A 15,498-nucleotide genomic window follows, 5' to 3' on the forward strand; every position below is an offset into this window, starting at 1 on the left:
TAGATTGTTCATCAAACAAAAGCCGGGGCAGTAGCATACGATAGTAGAGTCACACGCATATCGTGCGTGCGTGCGATCTTATTCTAAACGCTCCGTGCTAGAAAAACCAGCATAAATGCCCTGACAAATTACGCGAAGCTGTATTGAATGTTGAGGTCACAGTTACACTGGTGCTCCTGAACATTAAACTCGGTAGACAGTGGTAACGTTGCAGGGCCCTTAGCGGGGCTCGCGGGGGCGGGGCCGCTCAATACTGACGTAACCTCATCTCGCAATACGGCGTAGTTTCGACTCCGCGCGGCACTGAGCCCTTTCCATTTGCTCCCTTTTTGCGGTCACAAGCAGCTTTCTAATGCCTATTGTGCGTACAACGTGACGGTAAGATGGTAAGTAAGTACGGATCGACATCCGTGAGAACTTTCTGAGATCACGTACGCACTGCATCTGCAATAGTTTGAAATATTCACTAAAACTCGATGTTTGGCTTACGCATGCGTTTAACATTTTTTACTACATGCGTTATCGCATTGTTTTAGCCATTCATGGTTGTAAAAAAACGTAAATGCGAGTTTTTACTTGTAAATTATTTATTACATGTTAGTTATCTTTCAAGTATTTCCCCCGTCGGCGTCAGAACTACGCAAGACTCATTAAAAGTCCTATTTAGGTTAATTCAAATTTATAGTAGTGAAACAGTGACGAAACAGATAACACAACAATAAAAATTTTGTTATGAACCTCAGTTTCACATGACTTGACATGACTGATTTCCGATTCGTGCATGTAATCGTGCTATTTGCATAATACACATATCAGAAAGCATTTAATACTAGACTCACACATGTGTCTGTAAACGCAAATCAATAATTCCATAATCATTTTTGAAAGCAATGACTCCCAGAACCACAATACAATAGGGGTTGGTACAATGTCAGACACTCATTAGGTACATTACATATATCGACACAGACACTTTACAACTTCAGCATTTCATTATCATAGAAAATACGTTTCAAGGTGAAGTAAAACATATTTTAGTAATTATATTTGCTCTCTAGGATATGCCTCATGAAACTGATGAATTATACAATATCTATATACTTATTACACTGAAGATAAACGCAAATACGTCATTATTACGTAAAAACTGATAAAGAGACACTATTGGCACGTGAATCTGGTGCTAAGTAGTCGACAATTAATTCTACTTTACTAAGAAAACTTACTGGCCGTGCGGTGTTACTACGAAGTTTCCATGGGAACATCGAGAGAATACTTAATAGCGTAAAGTGCTGTAAATGGAATTCGTAAATATTTGATGGTTCGACGAAAATTCATGCTTCATTCATTTTACTTGTCTGCAACATGAATTGCAGAATCCTAGCAGACCTAGCATAATGGGGCGAAATATTGATCCTTTTGTGCAGTGTTCGTACTTCGTACCAACAGTTCGGAACAGAGTTTGTTTTGCATATTACGGGATTCATAGACGAGTCACGAGTCTGAAGTCCAAACGCAACACAATTTTGTGTCAAAACTTCAACTAAGTTGCAACTTGCAACTCAGTGTTATTGCGGCGTTTCACGCTTTTCTCTGCATCCTATTTTGCAAACAGACTTGCAATGCAAAATTCCTCCTATTTGCGAAATATTGTTTATAGCTTGTCCTCTCGATTTCGTCCGAGTCTGTTTAGCATTGCAGTTTAAGTGCAAAAGGGTTCCCTAATATCCATCCATAATATCATTAATAAAAAAAGATTATAGGAAGTAGGGCTCTGAATATTAGGTTATGCTAATTAATTAGTATAATAATGGTCATGACCGTATTTAGCCGGTCGTCAGTCGGCCTTGTGCGTGACGTACCGGCGCGCCCGCGACCACGTGACTGTCGTGACGTATGTAACATTTCGCGGAAATTCCAGCGTGGCAGGCACTTGCGACCGAATTGCGACCGAGCAATGCGGACGTACCGTACAGACAATCGGCGAATTTGACCGCGCTTGCGTAACGTCTGCGTTTGCACGGTTGCTGATATTTTGTCGGGGAAAATTTATAAAGTTAGGTTAGTAGTTAGGAAAGAATCTTCAAAAGTTTGTTCCAGCAATAAATACCTAATATAAAAATATACTTTTGGACAAATACATGTTTTGGCGAAGATAAGCACGAGGAAGTAATGTAAACTAGGGAAACTATTGCTTGGTTGCTGTTGCTACCTTCGCAATGTCCCGATCAGGCAGAATAGTTTCGCAAAAGATGATGTTAAAGAAGATGTCGAAAAGCGTCGGACAGTTGGTAGTTGCGAAGCAGTTGCTGATAAGAAATTATCGATGGCAGGTATCTCTTAGTTAATATGAATATGAATAATATGAAAGCGGAGCTTAGCTTAGTCACAACGAACTACTTTTTTTAATGAATGCCACGGTGTCATAATCGTGGCCACACCTGCAATGAATTGACAATGAATTCCTAATCGCGCGTCATCGTCGGCTTTAGCAAACATTTCCTGTTTTCAAATATAGGCATGGAATCTCGGAGCTGAAGTTTTCTCGTTATAAAGACAAAAGGGCTCGTGTTTGCTTAGCACGTGTAAAAACATCTTGAGTAAAAACTAGGGCAAGTGGGTCGCAGAGTTCACGTCCTGCGTGGGTGGCTTCAGGGGTGCTATTACACCCGCAAGTCAAGTCCAGCGCTCAGAAAAACCAGTGGGAGTCCTCTCTTTGATAACGCAAATTTGGTACGGATCATGAGATCCCTGTTACGATGGTTTGCCCAAGAGCTCGAAAAGCCTGCACTCGAAAAGTAATGAGAATACAGCCAGCCTAATAGTTATGTGGGCTTAGTTTTCTTACGTAAACCAAGCCGAAGGGCAGCCGGTTGCGGCTTGCCCTTTCGCAATGGACGCCCTACGATATCGTTTGTGTAGGAGAATAATAGGCAACTTTGACTCAGTTTGAAAGCAGGACCGCGTGAATGGAATATTATCCTTATATAAATCGCTATAATCTTACAATGAAAAACCCGTAATTCAATTTTCCTCAAAGATTTCGTCTTAATAATAAAATCTAGTGGCAAATACACGGAGAGAGCAAAATACGGAATATTTCTCGAATATATCAGGTAACCGTGGAGATAATAAGGATTTAGCCGAGCTTATGACAAGGAGAGCTTTATTTCGGTGATGTAGGAAGCTCGCGTTCGTGGTAAGGAGGTCATTGACAGGGCGCCTCGCTCGGCTCGGATGCAGCGAGTGCACAGAGTTCCGGTGCACTACGCGGCAGGTATAAATAGCGAGCCGTTAGTGTCGACGACCGCACGCCTGCCCTCCTCTGACCCACTTCTTAATAAAACACCTATTACGTCACAGAACTAGTTTTGTAATAATCGAAGAAACGCGCCCCTCACCCCGGGGTGTGGGAACGTCGAGAGGAGCTAAGCTCGAACGCGAAGGGCGAAGGGAGATTCGGGGGCGAGTGGAAGGGGCCAGGGTATGTATTCTCTAATGCTTGACGATCGCTGGCGAATCAAACAGTATTTTAACCAGTGTAACTGTAACTATGAAATGTGTGAAAATAAAGCGCGTGTTTATGCTGGTTTTGCAAGCGATTACTTAGAGCGGAGACCTAGCTAATAATGCATACGCCCTTGGAGGACTGCGAGCGGTGCGCGCGCGGGCCCGCGCAGGTTTGTGCGTTGAGTGCGTACGTGACTTGGCCCAGGCCCGATCGAAGACCCCGCCACACCCGCGCGAGATACACTGCCCTGCCCCCCTAATAAAAGCTACTACTACACCAAGCTAATTTACATCTACAGATTGAACTCGTGCACCGCTAGTTGCGTTATGGTTTTTCGCATACCGGCGGAGTTAGATGCTCCGTATAAATTCCGGTTTTGCCGCTACTCTGTTCCTAACTGACGGACATTGCCTTGTCTAAATCTTTGATCTGTTATGTTATGTAACTTGCGACGCGAAGAGTTCATACTTCAAACTTCAACATCTTCATAGTATGATCGAATAAGAATAATATTTCAAATACACATTAAATGGAAAAAAAACAACGGGTTGCACTCAGGGAGTGCCGGCAGAAGTGAAAACTCCATGACTATTGCAAAATGCACTATGTATAATTGAGGTTAACGCCATCTAGCGTTAGCGTTATTTACTTGAACTCCTAAGCACATCACTGTTAGTACTCTAGTTATATTAATACCAGTTAGAGCGAAACTTACTAGATGGCATGTAACTTACTAGATGGCATTTAAATGGCATGTAACTTGCGACGCGAAGAGTTCATACTTCAAACTTCAACATCTTCATAGTATGATCGAATAAGAATAATATTTCAAATACACATTAAATGGGAAAAAACAACGGGTTGCACTCAGGGAGTGCCGGCAGAAGTGAAAACTCCATGACTATTGCAAAATGCACTATGTATAATTGAGGTTAACGCCATCTAGCGTTAGCGTTAATTACTTGAACTCCTAAGCACATCACTGTTAGTACTCTAGTTATATTAATACCAGTTAGAGCGAAACTTACTAGATGGCATTTAAATCAATAAAGAAAACTCAATGACATTACATGTAACAGTTTTTCGATCAGGTCACGTGTCCGTCTCGGTCCCGTGATCGTCTTAAGCTGTCTCGAGTTTAACATTTTTTCCCCACCTCAAAAAGTGCACAGCGCCGCCAAAGAAGTTTTCACTTCAAAAACTATTTGAGTATACATACATACATAGTTACATACTTATGTAAGCGAGGGGCTGTCAGATCAACACCACATACATATTTTTATATTTATAGTCAATAGTTTTCTATTTATAAGGTTTATCGAGGCCATATTGTAAGCATGTTTTATTTATAGGCATAAATTTGAGATTTTTACATATAAAAACAGTTCGAAAACAACGAACAACAACAGTGAGCTTCCACTAGTTACCTCATTTCTAAGCATTTTGTTTCGGCAATAAGAACGTCCCCAGTATAACATTGAGCTCGAAGTACGTAGCAAATATTGATAAACGGCGACCACACTTATACCGGTTTGTATGAGAAGACTGGCCCGGGGAGTGTCGTAAAACTTGTAAACATCAAAGTGCATCAGCCTGTTAATTGCACGCGCTAACGTGGCACGCGCCGCCGTCAACAAAAAGTGCATTAAACTTGCCATTCGCGAATCGCATAAAAATACCAGTCTCCCGTCCCGGCCGTCCCTAACATTTACAATTTTAATATCGCATTATTTATCCTAACAGAGTATGTATAGTAATGTTTATATGTTATGTAAAAGTATGTGTATACTGTAGTATACACATACTTTTACATAACATATAAACATTCGAGAATATAAAAAATACCTACCTAGTGCAGTCAGCCAAAAATGTGGTCTACCACCCTACAACAAGGTCGATTTACTTTAAACTCCGTTAGAAAAGTCAACCTTAGCGATCATTAGATCTCGCAGAAACTTTTGTCAAAACTGTACCTACATCCTCTACATCAGGGATGTTGCGGATGCAGATTTTTTGACATCCGCGGATGCGGATGCGGATGCGGATTTTTAAAGGCTCACATCCGCGGATGCGGATGCGGATGCGGATGTCAAGATTAGGTACTTAGAAAACGTCAAATATTACATTTTTAGTATTTTTTTATTAAAAAAACCAAACGTTTAGTATTTGAGCAAGAATATAGGTGCGTTATATTTAATAAACAGTAACTTCGCCGACTTTTCTGGATCTAGACCATTTCGTTATAGGTAATGACGAAATTACCTAGCACTTACGCCGCCGCTAAGACGTTCCTGTACCGACGTGTTCAACATCCGCATCCGCATAAGCTCCGCATCGATTTTATGCGGATGCGGATGCGGATGCGGATGTTGAAAATAATGCGGATGTTCCGCGGTTGCGGATGCGGATGCGGATGTTCGCAACATCCCTGCTCTACATAACCAATAACATCATTTCTATCAGGCGTATTCTAATTTTAATAACAAGCCACGAATTAGATCAGTACGGCTACCATCAGTTTGTCAATGACATAAACGCCGTCGAGAACGTAATTTACTTTCTATACATCGCGTTTGCACTAATATGCGAGTATGGATCTGATCTGTTAATGTCAAAAGTGACATTTCTTCAACCAAAAACGTCACTTTTGTTACTGACAGATCAGATCTAATTCGTAGCTTGTTATTAAAATCAGAATACACATGTATGTCTCGAAAGTCCGGGAAAATCTCTGAAATATAATGGAAAGAAACACGGCCCGATCTTTTTGAACTCCCGATAGACCATGAACTCATTTCGAAAAGAATAGGTAAGGTAAATTAAAACTATATTCCGACGGCAATATATTGTTGAGCGTTAAACTGTAACACGCAGGGAACACAGTGTTAACGTGACCGACGAGCAAATATTTGAGAGAAACCGTTGCACGAGTTAAACACGGCACAGATCACCGGAAAAGTTCGCCGGTAATGGTGAAATTACCCACCAAATGCAATTAAACCGCCAACGAGCGTGCGCCGTCGGGAAAATTTATCGCTTTCTACGACTCTGTTTATTTACTACACTGCGTAGTAACGTATGCAATTATACTATGTATATTTTCTGTCTCATGTAGATACAGCAAGCATTGACCGATAAGTTAATTAAATGTCATTTGAGCCTGCATGCGAGCTAGCTAGTGAGTGACCGTCGGACTCATTATCCGTTTATTCTAATTATTCAAGTTTGAATACTTGTAACTCGATGCGGGTAAATAACTGCTTCCGGAAGATCCTTTAAACTATGAAACTGGTTTAAGAGGACAGATGCGCTTTGGAGGGTCTTGATTTCTCAGGGGTGGCGGGGTGGTAAAGTAGAAACAAAGACTAGTAAGCAGCTTGTAGTGACAGGTGGGGAAACAGCCGGCGCGGCACCTGCCCGAGGCACGCGCTACATACAAGCTGCTAAACCATGTACTAGCCATTACCTTAGGTATCCTATGCCTACTGTCAGTCTACGTTTTAATACTAGCAGCTGACCGGCAAATGTCACACAGGACTTTAAATTATGTGATGCTAATGAACTGCTGCTAGAATATAGTGGCAATTTACGCTGAATAATGACTTGGGAAGTCGTAAGCAAGCCTATAAAGGAACCGGTAAGGCCATTAGTGATACGAGCAATGTGAAGCCCAGAAATTGTGCAGGGCGGGAAAACACAATCACTCAAGGATATTCTCTAAAATATCCATGAAATCAGCCATATACTGTGTTCTATATATCTATCGTATAGGACTATCAGGTAATATTTCCTAATTTAAAGGAACTCTGAATTTCCCAAACGAGTTGGGGATCCGTCTGTCAAGCGGTAGGTCGTTGTTTCTTTGGATATATCATGCGGTCATGGACCTAAGCATTGTTTGAAGCAACGAATTATACTTGGATCTGTGGAGGGTAAACGCGATGAAATAATTCCACTGGGCTGAAGCGACCCAATCCTGAGTACATGCAGTCTTTAAGAGGCGGTCCACTCACAAATAATATGGTCATGAATCACCATCCTCAGATATGAGATGGGGAAACGACTAGGAAGAGAAGAGATTGAGACGCATATTATTTACAGGTAAATATGTAGTGCATAATTGTTTTCCATCGTATTTTCACGGAAACGTACGAACGTGTCTTGCTATTTCAGTCAGTCTCGGTACAAAAAGTACTGAGTTTGACTGAAGTAGTATGACAAATATGAACTTTTCCGAGAATATATCGGAACTGCATGTCTATTAAATACAATCCAAAGAAATGGGGTAAGTAAGAAATGAGTATTCTATCAATATTACGAGCCAAATGAAGCCTAGAAATTTTAATTAGGTACTTGTCAGTATTCTAAACTTTTTGCACGTGGATTCAACGTTCATATATGTAGAATTCTAAATGTAGTCTTGACGTTGACGACGATGTGGGAATACTGAAGCTATAATGTTACAAGGAAGGGGAACCGAATACATGAATAATAAATAATACTAAGAAAATAACTATTTATCAAGACTTATAGAAACAACGTTTTACATTTCTTGAGTTTTTCTAACTTGTCACAAGATAGAAAAGATATAGGTACCTACCTATACAAGCATAAAATATTTTAATGTAACCACGTCAGGGGTATGAATCTAGCGACTTTTTAATAAAACATCGATTAACCGATTTACTACTAAGAGAGTAATACGATGACGTATCAATTTAGTATGGCCAAAGCATCTCATTTATATACCTAAGTTTATCTAATTTAAAAATTGTCGAAAGCGCTAAGTTTGACCTTTTTACGAACATTTTACTCAAACTAATTCCATGATTGGGCTACTTACTGAGAAACGGTTTAAAGGAAACTAGCCTAGTATAGCTAAAGAAAAGTTCCGCTAAAACTAGCATCACCTGGCTTCTATAGCTACTTATACTAGTATTAAAGTTCTTCGGAGTAGGAATAGGATACCGTTAGTGGCCGCGGCGTTGCGTAGATAATGCCACAACCGGTTGCGAACCGTGATAACGATACAGGTATAATAATATAATGTAATATTAGATACAACATACATAGGAACAAGATAAAGCTAATACGAAACTTTATGAAACGCTTGTGACGTTAATTTTGCGAAATAGGTCTGGTCATTTCCATGAAACAAGTGAATCGCTAAGTTTTCCCACAGTCTATTGTTTTATTTTTTTAGAATATCTGTGGTTTTCCCTTAACGGGGAAAAACGTGCCGAACGCTTTAATTAAGCTCATTGGATTTCCATATTGCAACGCGCGGTCAACAGAGCAATGACGTAAGAAAAAGTGCGCGAAAACTTGTTAGTGAACTGTCATGATATGACTCACTGAGTTACGCTGACGTACAATTGTAAGGATTGTCCTCCTTGTATGGTTTACTCATCGTTATCTAGTTCGTAGTACGCAGAAACTACGCATTAATGTACCTATGAGTAAGTCGAATTAATGAATGACGCTTATGAGTTATGAGTTTCGCGGGCCGCAAAATGTTGCAATTTGACAACATAGTGTCTTTGTTTATGCGGTTATCATTGGGCTTTAGACCAATGTTAATAATTTCTTAATTAAGTAAATAAGCTGTAGCTAGCTAATGAGCAAATAATAACCACTAACGTCAGGACAGAAAACTTTTTAGATCGCCAAGAATGTGTGCAAATATGCACATCCGTATCAGGTATGGGCACATAGTTAACTTTCATCTAGCTCGGTCTGTTGCTAAACCTTGCAAGAACGTCCGGTTACTCCGTTCGGCTACTCCGTTGGGTCCGGGACCGTTAGCTCGAGTCCGAACAATGAAGTGTATGCAATAGTGCATTAACTTGGGTGTTAGAAGGGCGAGTTGCAAGCCAAGTATCGCGTGCCGTTCCGACCACACTACCGACCTACATTTTATGCGGCGGCGCTTTATTGTTTACTAGCCATACACGCACCCTCACATGTTCACTACCCCTGGATACCCAATCTTAATGGCACCAAGTTATGTAATATTGAAACTAAAAACAAACGACTACGATCGCCCTATCACCCTCCTATTGTGTATAAAAATAAAACTACATAACTTTAATCACATTGCCCTTCCCTTGTTACCAACACATGTAGGGATGAATGACTGAGGGCTCCGGCTACCTGCGAAAATACACCCAAAAAAATATGCACACATGCACAAAAACGCGACCTCTCGTCGGATCAGGCTTCGTGCAGCCAACTCGACGTAGGTGTCTGCTGTCTGCATTTCGGAAGAAACAAAACAATAGAAAGGAGTCGCGTGTGAGCGAGCGCGACGTAGGGATACGGGCGGCAGGTCGTGCGAGAGAGAAAGAGAAGTCACGAAGCGACGTAAACAAACTAGCGGTGGCTTCGACCGCACTCACCATTTCGGAGATCCTGGGGTCCCGGAGGACGGCGATGGCCGCAGCGGCCCAGGTAGTGTCGAGCGGGGTCGTCGGAGTTCAGCACAAGCACTCGGTCAGACTCAGATCACACAAGATGGTTCAGCACTCGTCACATACGATCACGACAAATCCCGATCTACACTACGCTCGCGGCCCGCGCCGGTGCAGTTTACGTCACCGCATCCCGCTCCCGACTGGCTCGGCTCGCGCGGCGCTCGCGAGCGACGACCTCGCTGCCTGCAGCGTGCACCGCCCCGCGCCCCGCCGCCCGCGGCCCTACGCCCGCCCCTCGCGCCCGCGCCCGCGCCCGCGCCGCGCGTCCTACGTCCGGTGAATCACGAACAGCACCGAGCACCGAGGACCGCCCGCGCCCGCGACCGATGTGCCAAGACCCGACCGAACAACATACAGGACCCTTCCAAACATAATAAGACCAAGGATCTCACAACATCCATTTAAAAAAACATAACATTCAAAATTATACAACGACATGTAGGTAAAACCTAATAAGCAATTAATATCCTATATTTTAAATAGCCTTCCTATTATCTTGTGTTATAAGAAATCTTACTTAAGTACACGAATATTTTTGTACCAGAGAAATTTAAAATTTAAAATCTCTGTTTATCACAATGAGTTCCAAAATATTCCAAATAACGAAAAAAAACTTAAATAAGTTGAATAACATTCAAAAATGCCAAAACAACTATGTGTGTAGTTTAAAATTGGTATTTATAGCATAGTTTTAAAAAAATTACAAAAATAAATTATACTTACTTACCCATCTTACCATCATTCACACACTAACTCACTGCATTAAACTCCGGAAAAAATCTGCATAAGTACAATAAAATTCACCCTACAGCTTTATGCATCCTATATAGCATACGGGACTTAACCACCTGTTAGAGATTTAATACGCAAGGGGACACTCGTAGCACTGAGATTAACTAGAAAATATTACATAGTCAAAAACAAGTCCGAAACGCGCAAGTCTTTCATTAAAATAATTAACTGATGAATGCTTCCCCTTGCATTTCTTTTCTATAAATACCACTTGTACCGGTTGCCTTCCGGACGGTTTCCTCGAACGTTTGTTCCTGCATATTTAATAGAAAGAGGATATCGTGTTATGAATCGATACTTCGGATGTGAAAGTGTTGTAGACGTTTTGAAATAAATGGCGTTTGTTGCTTGTAATAATGTCGAATATGACGTAAGTTAAAAAAGCAGCCAAGTGCGAGTCGGACTCGCCCATGAAGGGTTCCGTATTTAGGGGATTTATGACGTATTAAAAAAAACTACTTACTAGATCTCGTTCAAACCAATTTTCGGTGGAAGTTTGCATGGTAATGTACATCATATATTTTTTTTAGTTTTATCATTATCTTATTTTACAAGTTACAGGGGGGGGGGGGACACATTTTACCACTTTGGAAGTGTCTCTCGCGCAAACTATTCAGTTTAGAAAAAAATTATATAGAAACCTCAATATAATTTTTGAAGACCTATCCATAGATACCGCGCGTATGGGTTTGATGAAAAAAAAAATTTTGAGTGTCAGTTCTAAGTATGGGGAACCCCCAAAATTTTAATAACAAAACTTCCGTGAGACAAAGACATATTAAATATAATATCTGGGAGACCGAGCTTTGCTCGGAAAACATATAAAATCTCAAAAATTAGCGTTTTCCCAGAGATAAGACCTAGCTAGATCGATTTTTCGCCCCCGAAAACCCCCATATACCAAATTTCATCGAAATCGTTAGAGCCGTTTCCGAGATCCCCGAAATATATATATATATATATAAATAAATAAATATGCAAGAATTGCTCGTTTAAAGGTATTAGATTAAAAACGGGTCACTCACGTATTTTAAGTCGAAAAACGCTCGACATGTTTCACTTCGTACCGAGAAGTATCATCAGGAGCTTGCGTTTACGGTGACGGACCGGCGCAGACTTAAAATACGTGAGTGACCCGTTTTTAATATATTTAATACCCCAAAATTTATTCTTTTTTTTTTCTATTTTTGTGTGAAAATCTAATGGGGTTAACAGAATACATCTACTTACCAAGTTTCAACAGTATAGTTCTTATAGTTTCGGAAAAAAGTGGCTGTGACATACGGACGGACAGACAGACAGACAGATATGACGAATCCATAAGGGTTCTGTTTTTTGCCATTTGGCTACGGAACCCTAAAAAGATGGTAGTCATGTGTTAGTCCGGTTTAGTTTAAGAACTAATTGGCCGAGCGTTAGCGAAAGTCTCTGTTTCAGCTTGGGCAATAATGCTTTCGTATGTCCGGATGTTCTTCTCTACAGATACAGGGGGCCGATTTTTGAATTTCGATCGCTCGATTTCATCACTCGAAAACGGCGAAATGCTAATTTTTGAAATACGAGCGATCGAAATTTGGAATCTATTGGTATTGACCACTCGATTTCAATTCTATTAGTAGAATTTAAATGCCTAGTAGTGGAGATATTAATTAACGAAATACACGAAATCGAGTGGTCGAAATTAAAAAATCGGCCCCCAGGTCTCAATTCTCAACAGACTCACGTGAGCAGGTTCGATGATTTAATTTATGTATATTTTTTTTGGTGATTCAGTTTTTGGAAATGTTTTCAAAATGGCGGAGCCTTACATAAGTTATGATCGCGAAGTCTACAGCTCACAGAGCCCCTAGTTTTTGTATGATTTAAGAATTAAAAAAAATACCTACAAATTTTCAAAATAAGTATAATATTGTAGGATTTATTACATTAAATGTGTAATGTGTTAAATTAAGTATGTGCGCTGCGGTGAGGGTTTTGTACGAGATTTTGACTTCTCATCCTAACAAGAATCAACAATAATTTTATAAGGGTAAAGGTAAATATGACCTATTGTCGTCGCGACCCTTCGCCTATGTCATATTCAATTTTACCTCAACAATAGTGCAAAAAACGCCAATGTCAGATAGTCAGATACTTTGGGTGCCAAAATGGTTGGTAAGTAAACATAAACACCGTAAACAGGACATAAATATTTGTGACGTGCGATTGAATTGTATCGATCGATATCGATCATCTAGTTGAAAAACTACATAAATATGTATACCTACTTGAAATTTCAATAGCTAGTAATAAAAACCGAACAAGTGCGAGTCGGACTCGCGCACAAAGAGTTCCATAATATTACGCAAAAAATTGGCAAAAAACGGCAAAATATCACGTTTGTTGTATGGGAGCCCCACTTAAATATTTATTTTATTCTGTTTTTAGTATTTGTTATTATAGCGGCAACAGAAATACATCATTTGTGAACATTTCAACTGCCTAGCACTAGCACGGTTCATGAGATACAGCCTGGTGACAGACAGACGGACAGCGGAGTCTTACTAATAGGGCCCCGAAAAACCCTGAAATTAATCAGATAGTTTTTATCGCTGACAGTACTTTTTTTCCACAGGCAACTAATACTCATCGAGACAATTCTGAAACCCCAAACAATATTAGGTTGCGTTGTTTTTATCACAGAGTTCCTATGGCCGAGCAGAGCTATGAGCAGAGCTAAGACAGGAGTCTTCATTATCAGATCAGCTGGATGGTACCATAATATTGCATTGTCACCTGACCGACTTGCATATAAATGCAAATTTTCAGCTTCATCGGAAACCGAGTCAAAAGTCGGTCAAATTGAACAGGCAAGATTTGACCCGTACAATTCGTACAAATATAGTTACCTACATAGATACATACTCGTACATAGGTAGCATAACAAGTTGATAAAAAGCTTGTAAAAACAAACTTAGTTTTATTAGAGGCCTTAGACATAGTATAGTCAGACCACGCTAACGCTGCAGCGATTCTGATATCACAGAGCACAGACCGTGCAATTGTTATTTTAATCGTCATAATTTCACAGACGTTTGACGTTTAAAATAACACTTGCACAGCCTGTAAAATCGCTGCAGAGTTAACTTGGCCTGACTCTAACAGACTCGATTTTAATCACCTGCTCGCGCCTAGTGAAGACACAGCCCTTTAGGGTCAAAAACGCTGGATATTTCTCAATAATACTTTACGATTAGTAGGTAAGCCACTCAAATATTACGGCCACACGATTAAATAAAAATTAAATAAATTAAACCGGACATAATAGGAAGTTAATCTGAGTCAAAACTGTATGGAAGCATGATTTTTGGATGACTTCACGACTTCTCTTTCCGCACAGACTCTAGTGTTTTTATTAAATGAAAATTATGAACTTACCATTCGAAGGCGTTATAGTGGTAGTAACAGAGCCCCAGCCCGTACAGAAACAACGGGTCCTTCCAGTTGTCCTGCTCCAGCGCGTAGAACTTCTGGTATGCTGACATGGCTGGTGGGAAACAAATATTCATTAAAAACTGAACCAGAGACAATTTATTTAGTCCCCCAAACTTTTGGACCTACGCACAGAATAAATAATAGTACTAGGTACCGAAGATTCACTCTGTAACAAAACGCGTCTATTACGACAGATATGTCAAGAGCGAGCAGGCGTCCCCGTTCCGTAGCGGTGCGCAGCAACCACTATGGCTAGCCACCAAAATTGGTGTGGGCCACATGTACTTGTAGGTACTTGTAGCGTCGCGACAATATCGCGGAGTGAGCCACGCTTGCCTACGGTTAGGGCTTTGCTTCCTTTTTGCGGGCCTGATTGTGTGGAATAGGGCGCTGGCCGGCTTGGCGCTGCGCTGGACCGTAGTTTTGGAAACCCCTGATTTTATTTTATTTTTTCGAACTGTCAAAATTATTAGATTAGCCACCATGGAATTTATGTGAAACACAGAACAAGTTTGGGCAGAATAAATGATATTCATATCCTTTCAAGCTACTATCTATTGCTACATGCACCAGTTAGAAAAAAAAAACATTTACAGGCACAGATGCTGGGTACATGGGAATCAGGGATGTTGCGGATGCAGATTTTTTGACATCCGCGGATGCGGATGCGGATGCGGATTTTTAAAGGCTCACATCCGCGGATGCGGATGCGGATGCGGATGTCAAGATTAGGTACTTAGAAAACGTCAAATATTACATTTTTAGTATTTTTTTATTAAAAAAACCAAACGTTTAGTATTTGAGCAAGAATATAGGTGCGTTATATTTAATAAACAGTAACTTCGCCGACTTTTCTGGATCTAGACCATTTCGTTATAGGTAATGACGAAATTACCTAGCACTTACGCCGCCGCTAAGACGTTCCTGTACCGACGTGTTCAACATCCGCATCCGCATAAGCTCCGCATCGATTTTATGCGGATGCGGATGCGGATGCGGATGTTGAAAATAATGCGGATGTTCCGCGGTTGCGGATGCGGATGCGGATGTTCGCAACATCCCTGATGGGAATCATGGGATTAATTTAGAATTGTGGTTCTCAACTTTGTTACAGACTAGATAATTAATTAATATATATTTAATTTTGTAAATGGTAAGCTGTAATTTTACTTCATCTCAGTCTCTGCTTATATTGTCCTGCACCAATTATAAGTTTCTGTTTGACCCAATGTTGACTGGCGAGTTTAT

General features: G+C 40.6%; 1 protein-coding gene across 1 annotated transcript in view; it reads right to left on the reverse strand.

The window, feature by feature from the left end:
* The window catches only part of LOC134647276 (lysine-specific demethylase 6A), a 39,297-nt gene that overhangs the window by 21,960 nt on the left and 1,839 nt on the right, over positions 1 to 15,498 (reverse strand). The window contains exon 4 of the mRNA XM_063501555.1: positions 14,194 to 14,302. Within this exon, the coding sequence (XP_063357625.1) occupies positions 14,194 to 14,302 (109 nt within the window). The remainder of the gene's footprint in view (positions 1 to 14,193; positions 14,303 to 15,498) is intronic.

This window comes from Cydia amplana, chromosome 4 (assembly GCF_948474715.1).
Source record: "Cydia amplana chromosome 4, ilCydAmpl1.1, whole genome shotgun sequence".
Classification (NCBI taxonomy): Eukaryota; Metazoa; Arthropoda; class Insecta; order Lepidoptera; family Tortricidae; genus Cydia; species Cydia amplana.